The sequence below is a fragment of the Furipterus horrens genome, unplaced genomic scaffold, assembly GCF_987537825.1.
Source record: "Furipterus horrens unplaced genomic scaffold, mFurHor1.1.pri manual_scaffold_4, whole genome shotgun sequence".
NCBI lineage: Eukaryota > Metazoa > Chordata > Mammalia > Chiroptera > Furipteridae > Furipterus > Furipterus horrens.
Window position 1 is genome coordinate 41,921,572 of NW_028327174.1, and position 22,278 is coordinate 41,943,849.

Consider the following 22,278-nt stretch of genomic DNA (forward strand, 5'->3'; position numbering starts at 1 on the left):
TGGACAAGTATTCGCTGATATTTAATTATTGAACATTTGCTGCATGATTCAATATATAAAAATGATAAAAATGAACCAGACATTGATTCTGCCATAAAGGAAATTAATATCTAGAGGGAGATTAGATAGTAAGATGAAATGAATATGATTTGAAATATAGTATGAGTTTAAAGAAAAGTACATTTTGGTTTTTTTTTAAGTTAAAAAGAAAGAAAGGTCACTTCCATGTATGGAAATGTAATTGGGCAAACTTTATATAGAAAGGAGATCACACCTGGGAAGAATTTTGATAAGCAGAGGCAGGAGAGAAAGGCATTCAAGAAAGAGAAAATAGTCTGAATAAATGTGGAAAGGATGAAAAGTTCAGGGTAGGTCCCAGAAATAACAAGGCAGTAATCCAGTTTGGCTTGAAGTAGAGTGTTTAAAGGAAGACAATGGGAAACTTGGGTAGGGTGTGGAAGCATGAAGTTAAGTTTTGAGCACTGTAAGGCTGAAGGATTAGAAGAACAATAAAGTTCCTCTTGTCTAACAGGAAGCTGACAATATGGAATTGCAACAAGTTGAAGGTCGAAACAGAGACTCGGAGGTTTGCAGAAGAGAAGTGGGCAGAAAAGCCATGGTATTCTAACGAGAGAGAGTGCAGACAAATGAGATAAGGAGAAAAGATGAAATTACTGAGGGTTGTTTCTGTATGTAGCTTTCATCTCTTGACTGGGAAGGGCTACAAAGTATTTGTGGCCATTTAAAACCCACCACAGACAGGCACTCAGTGTGGCCTCATAGAATAGAGATGGCTAAGTGGGAGGCATTAACACTGAAAGCTGCAGCACTGTTAGAACCAGAAGCTGACCATCTGAGTCTTTGAACCAAGGACAGCTTTACTTTCTGTATAGACATATCCTCATTATAATTAATGTTAATTCAAGGCCAATATATTGAAAGGAATGGAATGGTCAGGATGACATGGATATAGCTGGAAATCCAAAGCAAAAATTGGCACTATATTCTTTTGCATAATAATGACAAGACCAAGATTAATAAAAATAATATTACTTTAGATGATTAGGCATGTGTTTTTGATTATCATAATGCTTAAAAGTAACATCAGTGATTAATAGCAAAAACAGTAAATATAATAACAACTAATATTAGCAGAATATGTACCATGTACCAGTCCAACTAAATTCAATTTTGAAAGGGAACACCGGATTTTAAAACTGCAAATAGCTTATTATTCAATTCTTCATAATTTAATTCTCCTAAATACAAAATTTTAAAGGAGGCTAAATGAATATTTTTATACTCTAACCTAAAACACAGCTTTAACTTAAACTCCATCTTTCCAATATTTTAGGTTTAGTAATCATCCCATTTCCTCCATAACTTTTCCATGTGTTGTTTCTAAGGACAAAACTAAGAACATATTAAGGTGAGTAGTACTTACAATACTGTTCTTGTCTTTCTTCTTATTACTCTGAATTGAAGGTCTGTACCATTTATAAATTCAACATCATAGTTGGGTTCAACAGACACATTTGAGGAAGAATCAATATTGAGTGGAACTTCAAATCGTTTATTATTAGGATCATAAATCTAAAACAGGTTAGAGAAAATAAGGAGTGTATTAATTTTTAAAATTCTCTATCTGAAATGTTACCAATGAATGAAATGATAAATTATAGTTCCTCCAAAACAGGATATTATGTGAGGTGTTTAATCAAATAATGTTATGGCATTTAAAAGTTGCCATTAATTAAGCTATATAGTCATGAAAAATACAATCAGTTATACTTACCTTAAATCGTAGCCGATCCTTAGTGTGAAATTCTACATCCATTACAATTGGGGAAATATCATTTCCAAACAGGGAAACAGTACCATGTTTGTTTAACGTTAACCTATAAGATAAACCAGTTTTATTAAACTAAATGAAGCATATTTATTTTTACAAATGAGCAGAATTCCTTAGATAAAAAGAATGTTAACAGGCAGATAAACAACTTCACTTTCTAGGAAAAGAAGGTTCAGATAAGAAGTGCTCTCCTCAGAGCAGAAGCACTGAGGAGTAGATGTGAGACATCAGAATGGTAACAAGGATAATCAACTAATTTCCTTCCTAATCCATCACTAAACATCGGAAAAACTGCAACAACAAAATGCAATATACAAAACATGGTCACTTGACTTAGTCAATATTGATATAATCTGCCCTGTACTAGAATGTTCCATCAGGATGGCTGTCAATGACTTCTAAAATCCAGGCTCAGATGTAATCAATGGGCAGTCATGTACCCAAAGCTCTGGGCACAGCCTCTCTCCTCCCAGTTCTGTTTTCCCTCCCCACCCTGCACAAATGTGTGTGAAACACACCCAGCTGCTAGACTTTCCTATTCAATGCTATTCCCACTATCAACCACTCCAACCAAGCTTTCCAATGCTAGATTCAGTGAGAGGGGCCCATTCCCTCAGGTACGTTATTGGTTAGGTCCACCATTTTTGGTCTAGCATGGAAAAGCACCACTTATGACATTGTTTTGCTGTGGAACATTCTTTCCCGATTTACAAAGAATCTATCAATATTTGAGGAGTTGTATAAGTTCAGCAAGCAAAATGATCTGATGGTCAAATTGAGACATAATGAGATCTCCCAGCCCAGAGTTAAGTGCAAGGCTAAGTGCACATTACAAATAAGCCAGAGGCAGCCCAGACGGTGAAGACACTGACATTTGGAGTCTTCATGAATTGCTCAGAGTGTTTCTGCTTCTCTTGCAATTTCCCTTTCTGTATAATCTTCGTTCCCAGTCAGAATTTAATATAGTTATAATTTAATTTATCTGATATTTATTTATTTAATTTTAGGGTTCACTGCTTTTATTCATCCTGAGCTGTTTTTATTTTAAATTCAGATTTTAATCTGTTTTCAAAACATTTCCCATATTGGTCTCTGCTAAAATCTGTAAAAACTCAAATGAAGGGCAAATTTAGACTAAAAGAAAATAGCATATAATGTAAGTTAGCTCAATCAAGTTCTGTTTTTGAGCCCATAATATAGGCTGGTGTCTTCAATGCAGAGCATTTTCAAGGTCCAGAAGCATTAAAAACAAAATGTAATGATATTTTTTTTTCTCTTCTTTCAACTTAGAATTCATTGTATTTCTGGGATTACCATGTCCCATCCTGACATAAATCAGTTTCTCACCCTTCTGCTTCTACCCAGTGTCCTAACAATCATTTCCTGTCTCTGTCTTTAAAAAGAATAGTCGTCCAAATCCCTACTCCTAAACATCATCATTAAATTTTATATCACTTTCTGGTAAAAATCATAAATGGAAAACACATTTTGACACAGTTTTCAAGCCTTGGTCTTGCAATGTAAAGAGGAAATAGCTCATAAATTCCAAATAAAAATTGAAGTAAAGTCAACTTCCACAACACTCTACTGAGCTCGAACTAAGTAAATGCCATAATTTTATACATTCCAAACATGGAATCTTCAAAAGTATCTTCAAAATCAAGATCTAGTCTCTAAAATTCAGTACAGGAATACATTTTTAAAGTGAGACGTAACCTAGTAAACGTGGCTTTTTTTTCTTGAGACTCTAATGAAAGAAAAATGATAATTTACTTTGCTCTTTTTATAAAAGTTAAGTCTATCATTTGTGATTAAGTTATTTTTGTACTTATTAAGTAGAGGAAGTACTCTGATGATGTTAAAGTATAATTTCTGATGTTCTGAAATAGCTGCCGTTCAGGGCAATCTTTCATTCCAATATTCTATATCCTTTCTCTGAAAATTAGGTGCTATGCCATGCTTCACAAAAGATATGCAACAAAAAGAAGAGGAGGCTTCTTTCTAAAATATTGTCATGATATCATAAAATACCAGAGTTTTACCTTAGCTCAACTTGTTTGCAATGAATCATCCCAGCACACAAAATACTGAGTGTTTCTGGCTATCTGGCAGAGCCCACACAATTGATTGACAAACAAGAAAGAGAGGTGTAAGCTATTCTTCAACAGGGGAGTTGTGGCAATGATTTAGAACTCAAAATAATTAGGAAGAAAAAAGTCATGTAGTTTTGGCTTTTTCATTCCCCATGAAGGCTTAAATTTCTTAGGATATAGCCAATAAAAATAGAATGAAATCCGTGAGATGATATGTGTACCAGACAAACCAGTGTGGCTGGATCTGAAATTTAAATGGTAGAAATGGTTATTAAAAGCTCTAGAAAATATATACCTCCATCCCTGAGCTGTTTTTTGAGGAACATCTTTCATAATGTAGCCATGTGGCCCATCAGCTGGGTAGAAGCACCAGGGAACGTTGGCAATGGTTGTAGAACACCAGATGCAACCTTTAGCTTCACAGGTTTCTTGAGACGCTCCTGGTTGAGGATGGCAATCGATGCGTTTCTGAATGGGAACTATTGCAGAACAAGTAGCTTCTTCTTTGGAGTTATAGAAACAAAATGGAGCAGTGGTATTCTCGAAAGCACACCAGTGACAGCCCCGCTTAATACAGGCAGCTTCATTTGCCCCTGACTCTGGGTGACAGTCAATTCGTTGGGACTCAGGTACTATAGAACACGAATCAACCTTCTCAAAACACCAAGGGATGCCTGGGGTTTTCCATGGAGACCAGCAGCAATTCCTGGCCAGGCAACTGGTTTCAGAAGCTCCAGAATCAGGGTGACAGTCTTTACGGAGTTGGGGGGCTAGAGACGCCAAGCATGAACTTGAACAAGCAGGTTGGACTAGAACTGACCCAAGAAGGAAAACAGGGCAAAGTGAATGCAAAAATATCTAGACAACATAATTATCATTAAGATACTTGGGTAGAACTTTAGAAAAAGAGTCTCTCAAAGTGCTAAGATTTTGAATGGAATAGTTAGTAGATATTAAACAGTTCTATGTATTTGTCAGCCTAGGTAAAACAAAGCAAAGCAAAAAACCTGTCCCTTAAAAATGCAGCACTAACGTTTTATTTTCTCACTCCTAATAGTCTCAGCCTGCATGTTCATTACCTTCTCCACAATCTTAGCAAATGAATTTCAGAAAAGCCAATAAAATTGCCTTTTCTGTTTGCTATATTTTCCTTTATTTATAGACTGGATAGTAGTTAGGAGTCCTCTAATTAAAATAATAGTGCAGCAGTATCTAAATGACCTAGGTATTGTGTGTGTTACGTGCTGTTGCGTCAACTCCAATTCCTGGCAACCCCATGAGTGAGTGATGTTCCCAATGTCATGTCATCCATAGCCCTGCTCAGCTCCAGTAGCCTCATCGTCATGCCTGTGGCTTCTTTTATTAAGTCAATCCATCTCATATTTCATCTTCCTTTTTTCCTCCTGCCCTCTATTTTTTCACAACATTGTTGTCTTTTCTAAAAAACCCTGCCTCTTCATGATGTGCCTGAAGTAGGACAGCTTCAGTTTTGAAATTTTTGCCTCCAAAGATATTTCAAGCTTAGTTTGCCCTGGGACCCACGTGTTCATCTTTCTTATGGTCCAGGTGTTAGGCAGCAGCTAGGAAATAAAGGCAGGGCGCTCGCCATTACAATCTAACAAAGAACTTAATACAGTAAGGCTAGAAGCAAAAGAGAGACATGTCTCACCAATTAACTCGGCAGTCCTGAGCTCGGCTTGATAAGATTGTCAGGTGTCCAGAGCATTACAAGCAAAATAGCACAGGAGGAGGGGAGAGTCCTTGAGACTGAGCTGAGAAAAGGAGCTTCTGTAAACTTCTGTAACAATCTTACTAAGATTGCCGATTTCCTGAACGTCATAAGCAGGAATTGTACAGAAGGGGTGGACAAGGTAGTCCTTTGAGATTCTATGCTAAGAAAGGGAGCCTCTGTAAGAATTTCACTAGCTAAGGCAAAGAGCCTTTACTAACTGAAAAAGAAAGCCTTTGTAGCTGTACATTATTCTCAAGGGGAGAGGAGGGGGGGTACCTAGAAGCCAGCTGAGATATATAAGCCCTGAACCCCAAAGGTCAGCATACTTAGATTAGCTGAGTACCCACTTGTAGCCTCAGCTTAAGTGTGTAGAACAAACTCACTAACTTACTAACAAACTTACTAACAACTTTATTTCCTCTATACATGGGACATTCAGACTAGCTGGGTGCCTGCTTGCAGCTTTGTGCTCGTATGTGTTTCATAAACTCACTATCTCATTTCCACTATGCGTGTTGTCTCTCACTTGAATTACTCTTTGGCAAGTGAGACAAGAACCCAGGCAGGGGAGGGGGCCTCTTGACTCAGGTCTCTCCCTCTCCCCATCCATAACACAGGGAATCCACAGAGCTTTCCTCCAATACTGTATTTCAAATAAGTCCATTTTTTCCCTATCATATATTAGACCCTCAAAAGTGCCACAATACTAGAGTATTTTTTCATCCTCTTTCCTTTGTGGCTTACTGTTTTTATAAGTTCTAGGTTTGTGTTGCAGAAGGTGTTGTCACTTTTGGTATTTGTGAGAGTTTTCTTGTACTAATGCAGTAAATGTCATGGATTATTGATCCTTTTCTCCATAAATTAGATAAAATATCTGATCACAGATACAATTCACCTCTTCATTGTGATCTTTGTCATTTTATCCTAAATGATTCCTTAACTATGTTTTTGCAAGTGAGGTCCATGGAACACTTGCCTCAGAATTGCCTATCAAATTGGTAAATACACTTTTTTGGGAAGTGAGCATTCTCGTCAGTACATGGCTGGTGGGGACACAAAATTGCACAATTGCTATTGAAAAGAATTTTATAATATCTCACAAATTACATGTTTTGTTTTCACATTTTGACCAGAAATGCTACTTTTTAGGGATTTATCAAAAAAATTATTGAGTAAAACAACATTTGTAATGGCAAATAATGTATAAAATCCTTCAATAAAGGACTGATGAAATAAATTATAAAGACAGAGAAGTTATAAAAAGAAATAAGGACACTTTTATATATTATAGAGGGTAATTTCCAGACTACATTAAGTAGGGGGAAAAAACCAACAAGGTTCAAGACAGTGTTTCTGAATGGTACCTTTTCTGTAAAAATGAGGTAGGAGATACCAATATATATTTGTATCTTTTTACCATTTCAAATAGAAACAATAGAAGGATAAAACAAAAACTAACAAAAATAGTTACATATTCAAGAAAAGAAGGAAGGAGGTGAAGAAGACAAGGCTTACTCTTTAGCTGTATCTTGTTATATAGTTTTGTCTTGACATTTTGCTGTTGTAATTGAATTTTCAAGAAAACAAAATTAATTTCAAAAGAAATGTTTAAAAAATTGCCATAAATTGAACACATACTAAAATGCACATGCCTGCTTATTTTATCATGTTGGTATCATGTCTGCACACAAAAAAGCAAATATTTTTATATCTCTAATGCTATATATATGTTTACTTATTTAAATGGCAAACCACTAAGAAATCTTAACATGAATCCAGTGGTCATATTGTTATTATAAATACTAACATTTTAATTTTGAGACTATTATAAAATATATTATAGTCTAAAGCAAATAAGTAATTATGTTACTGTTTCTAAGACACAATATTTCAGCGTAAGAAAAGTGTAACTGTAAAATTTTAAAGTAATTTAAAATAATCAGAATTTGATTTGAAATTAGCATGAAATAATGATTATTCATACTCTTTCATAAACATGCGTATTTCCTAGCTCTGTCCACTGAGAAAACTAGAAGCAATGACAACCCATTAGCAAGAAGCTAGTGTACCATCAACACTGCATCCTCTAGCTGCCACTGCTCATTAAAAGGAAAGGACTCATTCCTTGGGGAAAATGACTCATTCTCCATCTAGAGTAAGGAATGTAGAAGAGGAGCCAAGGACATCTTTATGTTCAAGAAATAAAGAAAGAAAAGTATCACACCTTACTGGCACCAACTTGAAGTGATTCTCAATGGCATTAGAGGGAATAATCCCAAAGATAAAGGACACTTCAATGGATAGACACACAAACGGATAGTGTGTTTGTGTGTAGTTGCCCAGGTAAAAGTTGAATATTGATCACACTGAAAACTGATAACTTAAGAGAAAGAATCATACATTATCCTGTGTTTCTAATATAAACGCTATTATAAGATTACCAAGTAATTGATGGTGAAAATTGTTTTTTAAAAATTAAATCTCAGATAGTAAATGTCTTACAAGTTATAGAATTAGACCTTATTTTGCAACTTTTAGTGAAATAATTGATATAGATAATGGTCAACAATGAGTAGTAAAACCATAAAAAGGAAACTGATAGAGACTATATAATAAAGGATTGGGTGCCACCACATCATACACATCATACACTGATAAATCCTAGCATCACTGAAACTGGGAAAACAATAAATATGTGCCTCCTCATGTGGTGCAATCAGAATTTCATGGTAAAACTTGTGAAATATTCCAGTAAAATATTATTGAATATGAACCTGTTCTCTAGAAATAATGACCAATTATAGAAAGTAAATAAAACAGAATAAATACTGGGGATAGAAGAACATTTAAATGACACCACCATGAAGAAGTAATCAGCCAAATCCAGAATGTGGGACTTTCTTTAAAATAAATAATAACCTTATTTGCCTAACAAATCAATGGCATGAAAGGAAGACAGTGGTAGAAGAGACTGCTGTTGAATAAAAGACTTAAGAGCCCAAACAACTAAACGTAATGAGATTTATGAACTTGAATGTAAAAAAATTATATCTACTTCTACTAATTCTAACTAAAATTTCACATATCCTTCACTTATGAAATAGGCAACAAACCATAGCATCATTCAAAGTACACACTAGTTTATCACAAATTAATATCAGATATTTCAGATATTTTTGAAACCATATTATAGTCATGTATATATATGATAATATTATTTAAAATAATCATAACTTTGAAATTATGGTCATTTTGAGACCAGATGCTGGTTCTTGTCATTTAATGCATTAATAAAGAAGCACATTTATTGGTGTATCACAAATTTTTTAAAATACTTGTTTTAAGAATTTTTCAATATAGTTACTTTAATCTACAATCCTATGTATTTTGTTTTATGCACTTAAAAAGTCTTCCAAGAAACGATTGTTATACTTCACCAGGTTACTCATAGGTACATAAACAGGTGCACACAGGCACACACATACTCATACACAAATGTTCATAACCCTTCCAAAACTATGTGTACCAACCTACTGCCAGGAATCACATATGCCCAGGAGCGTGTAAACTACATTGAGAAGACTACTGTTCCATATTCCATAATTTAATTGGTCCTTACAATTTTCCACATAACAAAATGCCAATTCCAACAAATGGAAAAACTCATTATCTCACTTTTGTTTTTCAAAATTCGAACCAATCAAATAACATCACTAAATAAACCACTTCACACACAGATATCTAGGCATCATCTTAGCTTACCCTCAAAGTGTATCATATCACTCTGTACTCATTATCACTTTATTTATTCTCTTGTCTATCTGAGCTCCCTATTAAATTTCTCCTGCCTGTCACTGAAGGACTCATCACTGCCCTACTGTCCTATCTGAGTTCTCCTTTCTTATTCTGTGCGAACTCAGGGATTTGCTCCTAGGGCACCCAGGGCTCTGATACCTTAGGAGCTATATAACTCTAGATAAGACACATATTTAAAATAGCAATGACAAAACTTTTGTTCCATCATATTTAAATAGCAGTGACAAAGCTTAGCTCATAAGTTCTGAGCTAACTTCCTCTTTCTTAGATCACTAAGTTAATGTAGAATATATAGTAATATGTAATACGTAGATATCATGATTAAGGGCCTGGACTGACCCTAGAGCTAACATGATCCATGTTAAAATCTCTGTTATAACACTTCCTAGCTATGTTCTGGCTAAAGTACTTTACTTTGCTCTGCAAAACAGGAATACGATTGGCACCTGCCTTGTGGAATTTTGAGAAATTAAATCAGTTAATATATGTAAAGATTTTTAGCAGCTGGCACATCCCTTTTGGTACGTTAGCTGTCGCTTTACATATACAGTGCTTAGCACAATAACCTGGCATGTGTTTAAAATAATTATTATTATTAATAAATAAAAATCCCTTAAATTACTTTGGGAAATCCATCAAGGACAAGAGATATTAAATATTAAAATTAGATTGGTTGATTTACCATGTCTTTTTAAATTAAGTTTTTATTTAAAATTTGTTAAAATAAAAATTACCCAAAGTTAAGTTCCTTACCAGCCAGAACCATGGAACAAAAACAGAGAAGTCCAATGGCCTCCATGGTCCCAGAAACTGACACTTGTTCATGGCAGGTAATGTATTTATATGAGACAATCTGAACAATTGTTTGGCCTTGAATTTTTTTCTGCAGAGAAGTGAGTCCAAGAACAACTCCTTGAAAGTCTTCCCACAAGATTACCAGTGGCTGGCACTCCCAGTAATGGAAAAACACAAGGTTAGCATACAGCTGGCCTGGAGCTTTATCTAACCCTCTGTTGGCTGTGGTAATGAATGTGTCATTCAACCTCTATGAGCTGAGCTGTCTTCATCTGTAAAATGGATATAATACCTACCCTGCTTATTACATGGGATTGGAATGAAGATCATAAGACATTACCGTAAAAAGGCAAACTTCAGTGGAAAGTCAGCTTCTCATCTGACGTGACTTAGGTCCATGGCCTACTGAAGGAATTAAGAACTAGGTAAGAGAAATTGCAAATGAATTGCAATTTTTTCTTTATAAACTTTAAAATTCCCAGTTCTGTGGGTATTTTAAGCTGTTCCTAGTTGAGCAAAAAGTTCAGTCACTGTACGTTAAGAGTCAGTATACAAGTGTTAGGAAAAAGAGTTTATGGGAAAGACAACTCAGGTTCACCAAAGTCACAAGCTTTTATAACCCATCAACATTCAACAATGCCTAGTCATCCTACATATAAGTAAGTGGGCAACTACATATGTGGTGAAATTTAGGAAGATATCTTCTAGTGTTCTTTCCCCTCACTAACAAACCACAGCATGAGACATTTTCTCTCAGCCAGAAAGTCTCAGCTTCAGGGTTACCAGGGATAAGAGTTGTATTTCTACTGGAAGCAATTTTACCTTAATAAAGTGGAAAGAAACAGTTTAATTTTTTTTCTACCTGGAAAGGAAGGATCCTGGAAGGAGAAAGCAAAGGACCTTCCACTAGTCCAACTACAATAACTGGGCTGGTTAATTACGAGAAGGAGAAGCCTGAAATCTAGTGATGAGGAAAGGGAAACGGGCGCAGCTGACATCAAACAGTGAAAAGCAAAGAGAGGGAAAAGGGAAAGACAAACTTGTTTCTCACATTTTTACAAAAGAATCACTTAATCACCTTAACGGGAAACTTAACCTGTTGGTAAATATTGTGATACTTCCTTTGGTAGCTGCCCAAGAACTCAGTTCCTTGTAACACATTCTGCCTGGACACATTGTTATTCAGAATGGAATAGAAGAGTTGAGAATCCCAGCATCGAACAGCAGGGTGCAGCCCTGACTGGTGTGGCTCAGTTGGTTGGGCATCATTCCACAAAGTGAAGGCTCCTGGGCATCGTTCTGCATAGTGAAAGGCTGCTGGTTCAATTCTGATCAGGGCACATGCCAGGGTTGCAGGTTTGGTCCTCAGTTGGGATGCGTAAGAGAGGCAACTTATCGCTGTTTCTCTCACACATTGATGTTTTTCTGCCTCTTTTTCTTCCTCCCTTCCCATCTCTCTAAAAATAAATAAATATAAAATCTTTAAAAAAAAACCAAAAAACAAAAACAAAAACCGAGCAGGGCCCAGATCCAGATCTGAACCAAAGCTGAACAATACATGCTGAAGTGTGGGTAGAAAGAAATCTGACTATGTACCATCTTTTCTAAGTCCAGCTGGCAGGAAAAAGCCTTAAAAGGCTGAATCTTTGGTTACAAAGGCAGGCATGGATGACATACATCCCTCTGCATCACTAGAACATACAAGGGAGATTTTCTAAAGGAATTATAAGCCCCACAGGGTACAGACATCTAAAAATCCAGTAAGTATAGCATCACATTTATCATCCAGTTGAATATTTTTGTTGGTAAACTAATCATATTTATTTTTTCCTCTGAGATAGACCCAACCAGGACCTTTGAGAACAGTGGCCCACATCTTTATCATCAACTTTCAACTTCGAAGCAGAAAATGGTCAGTACTTTTTACTATACATTTATTCACAGCACGTATTTTGCTAAAATTTTAAATCTGTGCTTGGGTCAAATTCACTGTGTTTTCAAAAAAGAATCTTCGAAATCTGGATTATTGGCTGAAATTCAAATATAGGCCTAGAAATACTATTTGTATATTTGGTATTATATATGTATAAATTTAAACTGGTTTTAAAAACAAAATAAAATAATGGGTGACTTGTAATAAGACCATTTGTTTAAATGTCCTGTCATAAACTTAAAATTTCCATAACTATTTAGCTTGTATATTTTCTGTTAGATAGCAAAATTATATGTACACATATATTAATTTACCTTTACTCTACTGTTCTACTTAGATTTTCAAGCTGTATTTACATATTTTAATTATTATTTCTATTTGCTTAATATATTCAAAGGAAGTGAAGTGTAAAAATAAATCTATGCTATGATCATCCTTAATTAGTTGCAGTAACATTCCTAATTCCTTAGGATAAAGAATTGCATAATTTTGCAATCTCTGTATATTGTTTTAATCACTGTTTATAATATGAAAGCCTAAGGACAAATCAGATCCTTCCTCAAAAGTTTATTAAAATAATTTATCTTAAAATTCCAATTAAAATAAAAATTTAATATCTTAAATATTTGCTGTGGTACATATTTACTCACTTGATTATAATCACTTCTTTCTGACAATCTCATCAGCAGAGTATGCTGATTATATAAAACACGATTTTTTTTATACAAGTTAACAGTGAGTCGCTATTTTAAGCATATATAACCAGAAATCTCAATGTGCTGTATCTCTCGTTTTTCACATTGACATATAGATCAAAAACATTTATCAATTTCTAGGGTTCAGCATATTTAAGCAGGAAAACCTGCTTGTGAGAGCATTCTGGATATTAACTTTAAATAAGAAAGATATTGAAGTGAAATATTAAGGAGATAGTCCCATGAGGAAAACAGCTGGATCTCATAATGCAACCGATATGGGGAAAGAAGATCAGGGCTAAATCAGTCATCTCTTCAGACTTTTCCCTTAATATACCAGTGACTTGGTGATGGAGGAATGAGAAAGCAGACAGCTGACAGCATTTCATTTATCATGTTTATGTAAATAATATAATCAATCTGGGACAGCATGAACACGCATACATGTTTGTCTTTTCTAGACCCTTATGCAACTTGAAGATCCTCTTCATAACATTTATATATAGTTTTCATTATGCTGTTCCCTAAGGGTGTGGTTTCTGGTCAGAAAGCAAATTTCTGAAAGGTGCATTTATTCATTCAATAAATATTTACTAAGCAACTACTGTGGGTCAAATTCTGCTTAGATACTGGAGACACAACACAAATCCTACCTTCACAGACCAAGCAGGGTGATAAGTGCCATGAATAGGGACCTCCTGGGAGCAGTGGGAGGGACAGGAGACCCACCCCATCCACAAGGCACAGTTCTGTCCAGTAACATTCAGGGGGTTTAATTAGGTTATAGTATCAAGGCATCAATGTATTTCTGGACAGACTCAAACTTTCACTTGGTACTTAGTGGTTTCCTATTATCTTTCTGTCTAAGTTTTAAAGCTGTTGCTACGATTCTTGATATCTTGCTTGAATTTTCTTCAAACACAACAATTATTTTAACAACAACAAAAAAAAAGGAAATGACATTGACTGAAAGTAAACTGTTCTCCTTTGTCGATTCCTAGCTGAAAAAGACACTGTCACTAAAATGGATTACAAATTTCATTACAAATTTCCAATGTAGGAAAAAAAGACAGAGGAATAAATGTTATGGAATATGCTTCTAAGAAGACACAAATACATACCTAATGCAGCTCACATTTGTGTTATACAGAATTGGTAAGACGGTATTATTGAGAAGAGACAAATCACACATCTAACTTGTAGGGAAAAAATCTACTGCAATGTTTGTTCTGCTCTTTCAATTTTTTAAACACTTTTTCTGAATATCCTTCCAGTTGCTCTTATAGTCTCCAAGGAAAGAGCATAGCCCAAAGGAAAGCTGAAACTGTGTCCCACCAGGTCTTAGAGTCCCTAGGAGAATTGTCCTACGAGGTCTCGTCTAGCATGTTTTACCTTACATTTCCAATCGTTGCAAGGTCCTTTCTAGACCTCTCTTTCAATATCCTGTCCATCCTTCTCTAGCCAGGAATAACTCTTTTATTCTACTCCCCAGGCACAGATAAATAATAAACTTTACTGAGCTTTAGTCAAACTTGAACCAACAATCCTGATAGTCCCCTTTCCTTAGCCAAATGATTCACAAAACTCATTTGAGATCATTCTTCAAAAAAACAAACAAACAAACAAAAAGCACTTTATATAACAGGGAGTCATGTTTTTTTAAGTCAAGATGTATTTGGTGTATTTGGGGACCAGGAAGAAGCAGGTAGGAGAAAAGTTTATCTATTTGGCAATATTTCTGCCACCAAAGTCAACTGGCAGTTTACCCATCTTATCATCTAAATGTTTATGAACTGATCGAGTGTACTTATTTTTATTCATTTGAGAGGGAAGGTAACACCTGACAAACCAAACAAATATTTACTTCAACCTGTGGGACAACTAATCCTAAAAATGAATCAGGGCCATGAATACTGCCAACTTACAATATTGAGAGGTAATAATGTTCAAGTTAAAAAGTCTACTTGACTTTCCAATCATTCACATTACAGTTGTTATATCTGATCATTAAAGATTTAGTTATTTATCAATAGTGTCCTTCAAATCCTCCATTTCAGTCACTCCTCCTCCTCTGTCTACCCAAAGCCGCAACTTGGGGACTTAATTGCTCTTCCCTCCTTGGTGCAACTGATGTTTCAGAGTTTTCCTCCAATTGCATTTACCAATTTCATGCCCTGCTGCCTCATTCTTGGTAGGTAAGAGACAGTTGGCTAAATGAATTCTTGCCAAAGTATGTGAGTCTGAATGAGTGTGCGTGCTATGCCTCCGAACCATGTTTCACCTTAAAGTAAAAAAGTATTAGCCCCAAATTGTAATTACAACGAGAGTCCAGAACACCTCCCTCTCATTTTCACCTTTCCAGCACATTGCAAATAGCTCATTTGTCCACCTCACTAAAGAAATGGTTTCATTTTTTATTATAACATTAATTGTGAGCATAAAAATTGAAAGTACCAAATGTCCAACAGAAGGGAAATAGCTAAATAGATTATGGTACTTTAATATGAAAAATTATTTTGCCATTAATATCATATTTGTGAACACTTTTGAATAACATGGGAAAATATTTATAATACATCTTAAGCAAAAAGGGAGGATGTGAAATATTTCGCAACATCCAAATTTATAAATTTATGTGTGACCTTACCTGCATATTTAAAAAATCTTTTATTATTATTTTATTTTATTTTGGAAGGGAGTAAGAGAGAGAGGGAGAGAAACATCAGGTGAGAGAATAACATCAATCAGCTTGCCTTCCGCAAGAGCCCCGACCAGAAACAGAGCACAGGGCCCGCAACCCAGGCAGGTGCCCTGGTTGGACATCAAACTGGAGAGCTTTCAGTTTGCAAGAGGATGTCCTACCAACTGAACCACGCTGGCCAGGGTACTCTGCACATTTTCTAAAAAATAAAAATGTGTCGGGTTGGCCAAAAACTTTGTTTTTTTCCGTAAGAAGGCTCTAGTAGTGCTTAGTTATCTTTAACTTCATTGGAAACAATTTTGTTAGATTGTATTGTAAGAGCTGTCATATCAGCATGCCTTAAAAAAAAATTTATCCAAAGTGGTGAATTTTTGTGTAGCCATTTTAATAATAAAAATAGAATAAATTAAACATTTTCAGTATACTATGCTTTATTGTTTCAAGAAAGGTAAAAATGCAACTGAAACACACACACAAAAATGATTTGTGCAGTGTATGGAGAAGGTGCTGTGACTGGTCCAACGTGTCAAAAGTGATTTGTGAAGTTTGGTGCTGGAGATTTCTCACTGGATGGTGCTCCACGGTTGGGTAGACCAGTTGAAGCTGATAGTGATCAAATTGAGACATTAATTGAGAACAATAAATGTTATACCATGTGGGAGCAGACATATTCAAAATACCCAAATCAATAAAGTTATTGGTGAAAATGAAAAATGTGTTTTTTATTTTATGGAAAAAAAACATATGGACTTTTTGGCCAACCCAATATTTCTTATTTCTAACCACAGAAATAGAAAATAAGTCTTTTTTTTTTTTAACAGAGTTACTTTGTTTTAGTATTTCTTTTATATTCTTTGGTTAGAAAACCTAGAACAGTATAACTGTCAATATACATAAAGTAAGTACACTTGGAATAAATATAAAAATAAATCCTTAAAAAAGAGGACTCAGTGAAGTTCTTTATGTCAATGACCTTTGGTCAGAAACTACGAAGGCAAGGACTTTTAAAAGGTGGACTTATTAGGCAGGGAGAAAGCGTTGTAATGGAAACAACTAAGATCATTTTCTAGTCTGGTGAAAGGTCTAACAGTATTCAGTGTTTTACAGAATGAAATTGCCATTGGCAGTTTCACTAATTAAGCACTTTATTAGTTGAAGTGAGAACTTGATGCTCCCAGGTACATCATTCAGTGAAATTTCTCACTAGGGCATCCAGGCCCTTGCTAGCAAATCAAAGTTGTGGCAATTCACACATACATGTGAAAATCAAGCTTGTCACTGTTTAATGAGGTGAAACTAGAACTATAATATACTGAGGAGACCTCAATTCAAACACAGGATAGTAGTTTAGCTAAGCAAATATAGATACCATCCAGGTTGACTCTAGCGGTCCAAATAATATTTGCCTCATTAGAAAAGCTGAAATTTCTTAACAATGTATGCTATAACTGTAGGTTATGGCATATGTGGAGATATCTTTTTTCCATAATGTTTAATGTGTCATATCATCTATTAAATTGGTTTTCATAAAATACTCCTTAAAAAATGTTAGATATTATTTTTTCAAACAAAAGTAGTGTATTATTAGATTTTATTATTTATACATGTATGTGGAGATATATATACACACACACATATCGTCGGCAGCCATCCGTCTCGAGAGACGATGGCGTAGCTTCTCGAGAGTCTATCTGCACCGCCGAGAATGGCTGTGCAGTCCGATTCGGGAGTGACAATCCCTGCCGCACTTGGTACAGGTGAAGGCAGATGGCTGTTGTTGCTGCTGCTGACGCTGCTTCCGCCTCGATCTTTTCTGGACCGCCTCCTCGTGGCGCGCAGCCTCCACGCGTGACGTACCTTGCCTGACCGCGAGCCTCCAGGCTAGGCGGTCGTCTGCTTGAACTTCCCATGTGTTGAGATTGATGGAGCATTGTGTCATGTCCTTTTTGCAGATGTCTTTGAACCGCAGTTTTGGGCGCCCTGTCATCCTCTTGCCTTCTGCTAGCTCGCCGTAGAGGAGGTCTTTGGGGATACGGCCTGCATCCATTCTTTTGACATGGCCGAGCCACCTGAGGCGTCTCTCGCTAAGAACTGCATGCAAACTGCTCATATTGGCTCGCTTCAGCACCTCGGTGTTGGGGACCTTATCCTGCCAGGCGACATGCAGGACGCGTCGCAGGCACCTCATGTGGAAGCTGTTGAGTTTCCTTTCGTGCCTTGCGTAGGTGGTCCACGTCTCGCTGCCATAGAGGAGAGTGCTGAGTACGCAGGCTTGGTAGATGCGCAGTCTGGTTTTCTCAGTGAGGCTGGAATTGTTCCACGCTCGCCGGTTCAGTCTGGCCATAACTGTGGCTGCCCTGGCGATTCTCCGGTTGACCTCCAAGTCGACTGACAGAGAGCTCGAGATGGTGGACCCGAGGTAAGTGAAGTTGTTGACAACCTCCAGGGTGTATCCGTCGATGGTGATGCATGGGGGAGTCCCCGTGCCTTGAGCCATAACATTCGTCTTCGTCAGGCTGATGGCTAGTCCGAACTCCTTGCATGCGTGGGAAAGGCAAGTGACTAGCTGTTGGAGTCCCTCTTCGGAGTGTGATGTCAAAGCTGCGTCGTCGGCGAAGAGCATCTCACGGATGAGCACCTCTTTGACTTTGGTCTTGGCTCGTAGACGGGCCAGGTTGTAGAGCTTGCCATCGGATCTGGTGTGAATGAAGACACCTTCGCTGCAGTCCTTAAAGGCGTATTGGAGGAGCATGGAGAAGAAGATTCCGAACAGCGTAGGCGCGAGGACGCAGCCCTGCTTTACTCCGCTGCTGACTGGGAAGGCCTCAGAGGTTGTGCCGTTGTAGGACACCGTGCTGTGCATGTTGTCGTGAAAGGACATGACCACAGCAAGCAGATGTGGTGGACAGCCAATCTTCCGTAGCAAGCTGAAGAGTCCGCTTCGACTGACCAGATCAAACGCCTTCGTGAGGTCAATAAAGGCGAGGTAGAGTGGTTTATGCTGCTCGTGACACTTCTCCTGCAGCTGGCGTAGGGAGAAGATCATGTCCACTGTTGAGCGGCCAGCTCTGAAGCCACACTGGGACTCTGGGTAGACGCGGGAAGCAAGGGTCTGCAGGCGGGCAAGAGCGACCCGGGCGAATACTTTGCCGACGACGCTGAGGAGAGAGATGCCCCGGTAGTTGTTGCAGTCGCTGCGGTCTCCTTTGTTCTTGTACATGGTGATAATGTTGGCGTCTCTCATATCCTGGGGGATGTAACCCTCCTTCCAGCAGAGACAGAGTAGATGGTGGAGCGGCTGTAGCAGGACTGGTTTCCCGCTCTTTAGGATTTCTGGAGGGATTCCGTCGCTTCCTGGTGCTTTCCCGCAAGCAAGGCGGTCGATGGCTTTGCCGAGCTCTGCCGCAGTAGGTGGGGTGTCTAGCTCCTCCATGACTGGTAGGTCTGGGATGGCGTTAAGAGCAGTGTCTGTTACGGTGTTCTTCGTTGCGTACAGCTCGAGGTAGTGCTCGGTCCACCGCCGCATTTGCTGTTCCTGGTCAGTGATGACCTCACCTGTCTTGGACTTAAGGGGGGCGATCTTGGAGGGGATTGGGCCTGTTGCCTTCTTGATACCCTCATACATTCCTCGTGCGTTGCCTATATCGGCGGCTTCCTGAATGCTTCTGCACAGGTTTAGCCAATAGGTGTTGGCACAGTGGCGGGCGGTCTTCTGGACTTTGTTCCTGGCAGCCCGTAGAGCTTGAAGTGTACTGGGAGTGGGCGTGACCTTGTAAGCCAGTAGGGCCTTCCTCTTAGCCTCGATCACGGGTTCCATTTCTTCCCAGTGAGCCTCGTACCAGTCAGCGTTCTTCCGCTCTTTCTTCCCGTAAGCAATAATGGCGGAGTTGTATATGGCGTCGCGGAGACGTGGCCAATTGGATTCGATAATGTCATCTGCCGCCACTCCCTCGCCGAGTGCATCTTCCATCTTGTTGATGAATTGCTGGGTCTTAACTGGGTTGCTGGCACAACTGGTGTTGATGCGTGGGCGACCCTTCATCTTGGAGTGGTGCAACCTCTTTGGCATTATGCGCACCTTGCTTACCACGAGGGCATGGTCCGTGTCGCAGTCTGCACTGTGGTAGCTGCGGGTGAGGAGGGTGCTGCCAATATCCGTTCTTCTGGTGATGACGAGGTCAAGCTGGTGCCAATGGCGGGAGCGGGGGTGCCTCCATGACACCTGGTGGATCTCTTTGCACTTGAAGAATGTGTTTGTCACGCACAGGCCGTGGTGACACAAAAGCTCAAGCAGTCGCTGACCATTCTCATTGATCTTTCCTCTCCCAAAGTTTCCAAGGCAGGTGGGCCAGGCCATGTGGTCGGCTCCTACTCTTGCGTTGAAGTCTCCAAGGAGATAGAGAGCGTTACTTCTGGGAATCTTGGATAACGCTTCGTCCAGTGCATGGTAGAACTGTTCTTTCTCTTCGGTGGTGGCGCAGAGGGTTGGGGCATACGCGCTAAGAATGCTGACTGGGCCGAAAGTTGTTGACAATCGGAGGGTAAGTAATCTCTCTGTGCCTCCTGTGGGTGGCTCTATGGAGTTAACAAGCGTGTTCTTCACAGCGAACCCAACACCGTGCTGTCTTGGTTGGTCCGGAGACTTCCCTTGCCAGTAGAAGGTGTAGTTGGTTTCTCTGATAGTTCCGTTGTCGGCCAACCGGGTCTCCTGTAGAGCCGCAATGTCGATGTGTAGTCGTGCCAGTTCCCTATCGATGACAGCGGTTTTCCTGGCACCCTTGATCCACGGAAGGTCTGCAGTAAGTCCGGGGCACATGGTCCTGATGTTCCAGCTAGCGAGGCGAAGAGCCGGAGGCTTCTTTCTTGTTGTTTGCTTGGAATTAACTGGTGCGGGTGTTTTGTGGCCCACTTTTCGAGAGGCGCCTCTCTGATCCCCACGCACCCAGTGGGGCAGGCGAGCCATGGCGAGACGGTAGCTGTCCAGTGAGGTGCGATGACCTCTCCCACCGTCAGAGGAGACCCCTGGCGCTCGTTTCCTTCGCCAATCGGATGAGCTTATAACCGGTATCTGTCTCCTCCCGTGTTGAGTCGACATCTTGCGATGACGCTGGAGTGTCCTCTCCAGTGAAACTGAAGCTACAGAGCCTGGGCAGGGTGATATGGAGGGTCTGCTGTTGCCCATGCAGCAGACCCCCCCTCTCTTCGCAGCTGAAGGGTCCAAGGGAAAGACAAAGTCAATACAGCTTGGCTTCAGGTGCGCCGCAGGAGTTGCCGGTGTTGACTACAATGTCAAACCGCCTTAGGGACTCCGGCTCCGGATTTTCTGTCGGGGTTTACTCCCTTAGCCTTTCCCCTGAAGAGGTATGCCGCAAGGCAGCGGAGGTTTTTTGGGGTCAGAGTTTTCCTTCTCTGATTTTAGAGATGTCCTTCCTCTTTCCTCCTTTACAGTCTTGAGGGCAGCATTTACAGGCTAAAATAGAAAACTGGCAGTGTAACCTTCTAAGCAGATACTACCAATACCCTGCTTGGGTATACTCACCCAACAATAAACATCTCTTAAATGTCCTCCAAGTGCCATGCCTCGAATTAGTAAATGGCAGTGCAATGGCAGCCAAACATTTGGATCAGTTTCACTAAGTAAACCACCAACACAAGTAGGTTTTTAAAACAATAGAATAGTGTCTCATTTTATTAAAAATAATAACTATTTTTAAGCAACTTACCAGCAACACTGAATAAAAACCTGGCTGTGTTTCCCACTGTTTCAACTGCTCCTCAGCTGGCTTTAACACAGCAGTATCCTGACTGGTGGCCTGAGTTAAGACTTGAAGAACAACAGTGCTGGCACTATTGAGATCCATGGAAACCAATTGGCTCAGTCCGAATAGCCAGGCTCTCCAGCTTCCACTGTCCAACACGAAGTGGCGTCGGTTGGTCCCGCGCCCCACGCTTGCAAGTCCACGCGCCGCCGCCCACTGATGCCGAAAGCGGCTTCTAGGAACGCGCCATGTTCTGAGTCGCAGCTCTAAACGATGCGGACGCTAGAATATCGCGTCACAGACATCCACAGCAATAAAAAAGATCAAAATACTGATACACAAAACAACACAAATGAATCTCAAAAAGCATTACGCTAAGTGAAAGAAGCAAAGCATAAAAGTCTACATGAAGTTCTAGAAAATGCAAAATTATAGAGACAGAAAGTAGATCACTGGTTGCCTTGGGCTATGGGGCTAGAGGAAAGGATGATACAACAAGACACAGGATAATTTTTAGGGAGATGGAAATGCTTTAATCTTGATTCAATAGTAGTTATGCTACCGAAAAGCAATTTGGGGTCCTGCTGCCTGCCGCCACCCTCTAGGCAAAATTCCAGAAGCAAAGGTTTGGTGATAAAGAAAGTCTATCCAGTCACAGCTTCAATTACTTAAGCCTATCAATTAAGGCTAAACTCTAACACCTGGGCCCTGCTATCACTTCCCCCTGTTTTAATCACCTTATTTCTATAGGGCTAGTTACAAACTAAAACAGCATAAAATACAAAAACTACACGACTTTGGAAGAATGACAGGCTTCTGCCTCATAGCCTGTTCCCTCTAGAACACCCAAAGAATAAACCAGGGACCCTCTGCCAGGCCAGCCCAATCCTTTAGAAAAATAG

The 22,278-nt window shown here is 39.0% G+C and overlaps 1 protein-coding gene across 1 annotated transcript in view; it reads right to left on the minus strand.

The window, feature by feature from the left end:
* Positions 1-10,292, minus strand: part of LOC150011586 (sucrase-isomaltase, intestinal-like) — a 78,565-nt gene extending 68,273 nt beyond the window's left edge. The window contains exons 1-4 of the mRNA XM_090275512.1: positions 10,247-10,292; positions 4,241-4,760; positions 1,796-1,898; positions 1,445-1,593 (exon numbers count right to left, since the gene is read on the minus strand). Coding sequence (XP_090131638.1) covers positions 1,445-1,593; positions 1,796-1,898; positions 4,241-4,760; positions 10,247-10,292 — 818 coding nt within the window. The remainder of the gene's footprint in view (positions 1-1,444; positions 1,594-1,795; positions 1,899-4,240; positions 4,761-10,246) is intronic.
* Between the last annotated feature and the right edge of the window lie 11,986 nt (positions 10,293-22,278).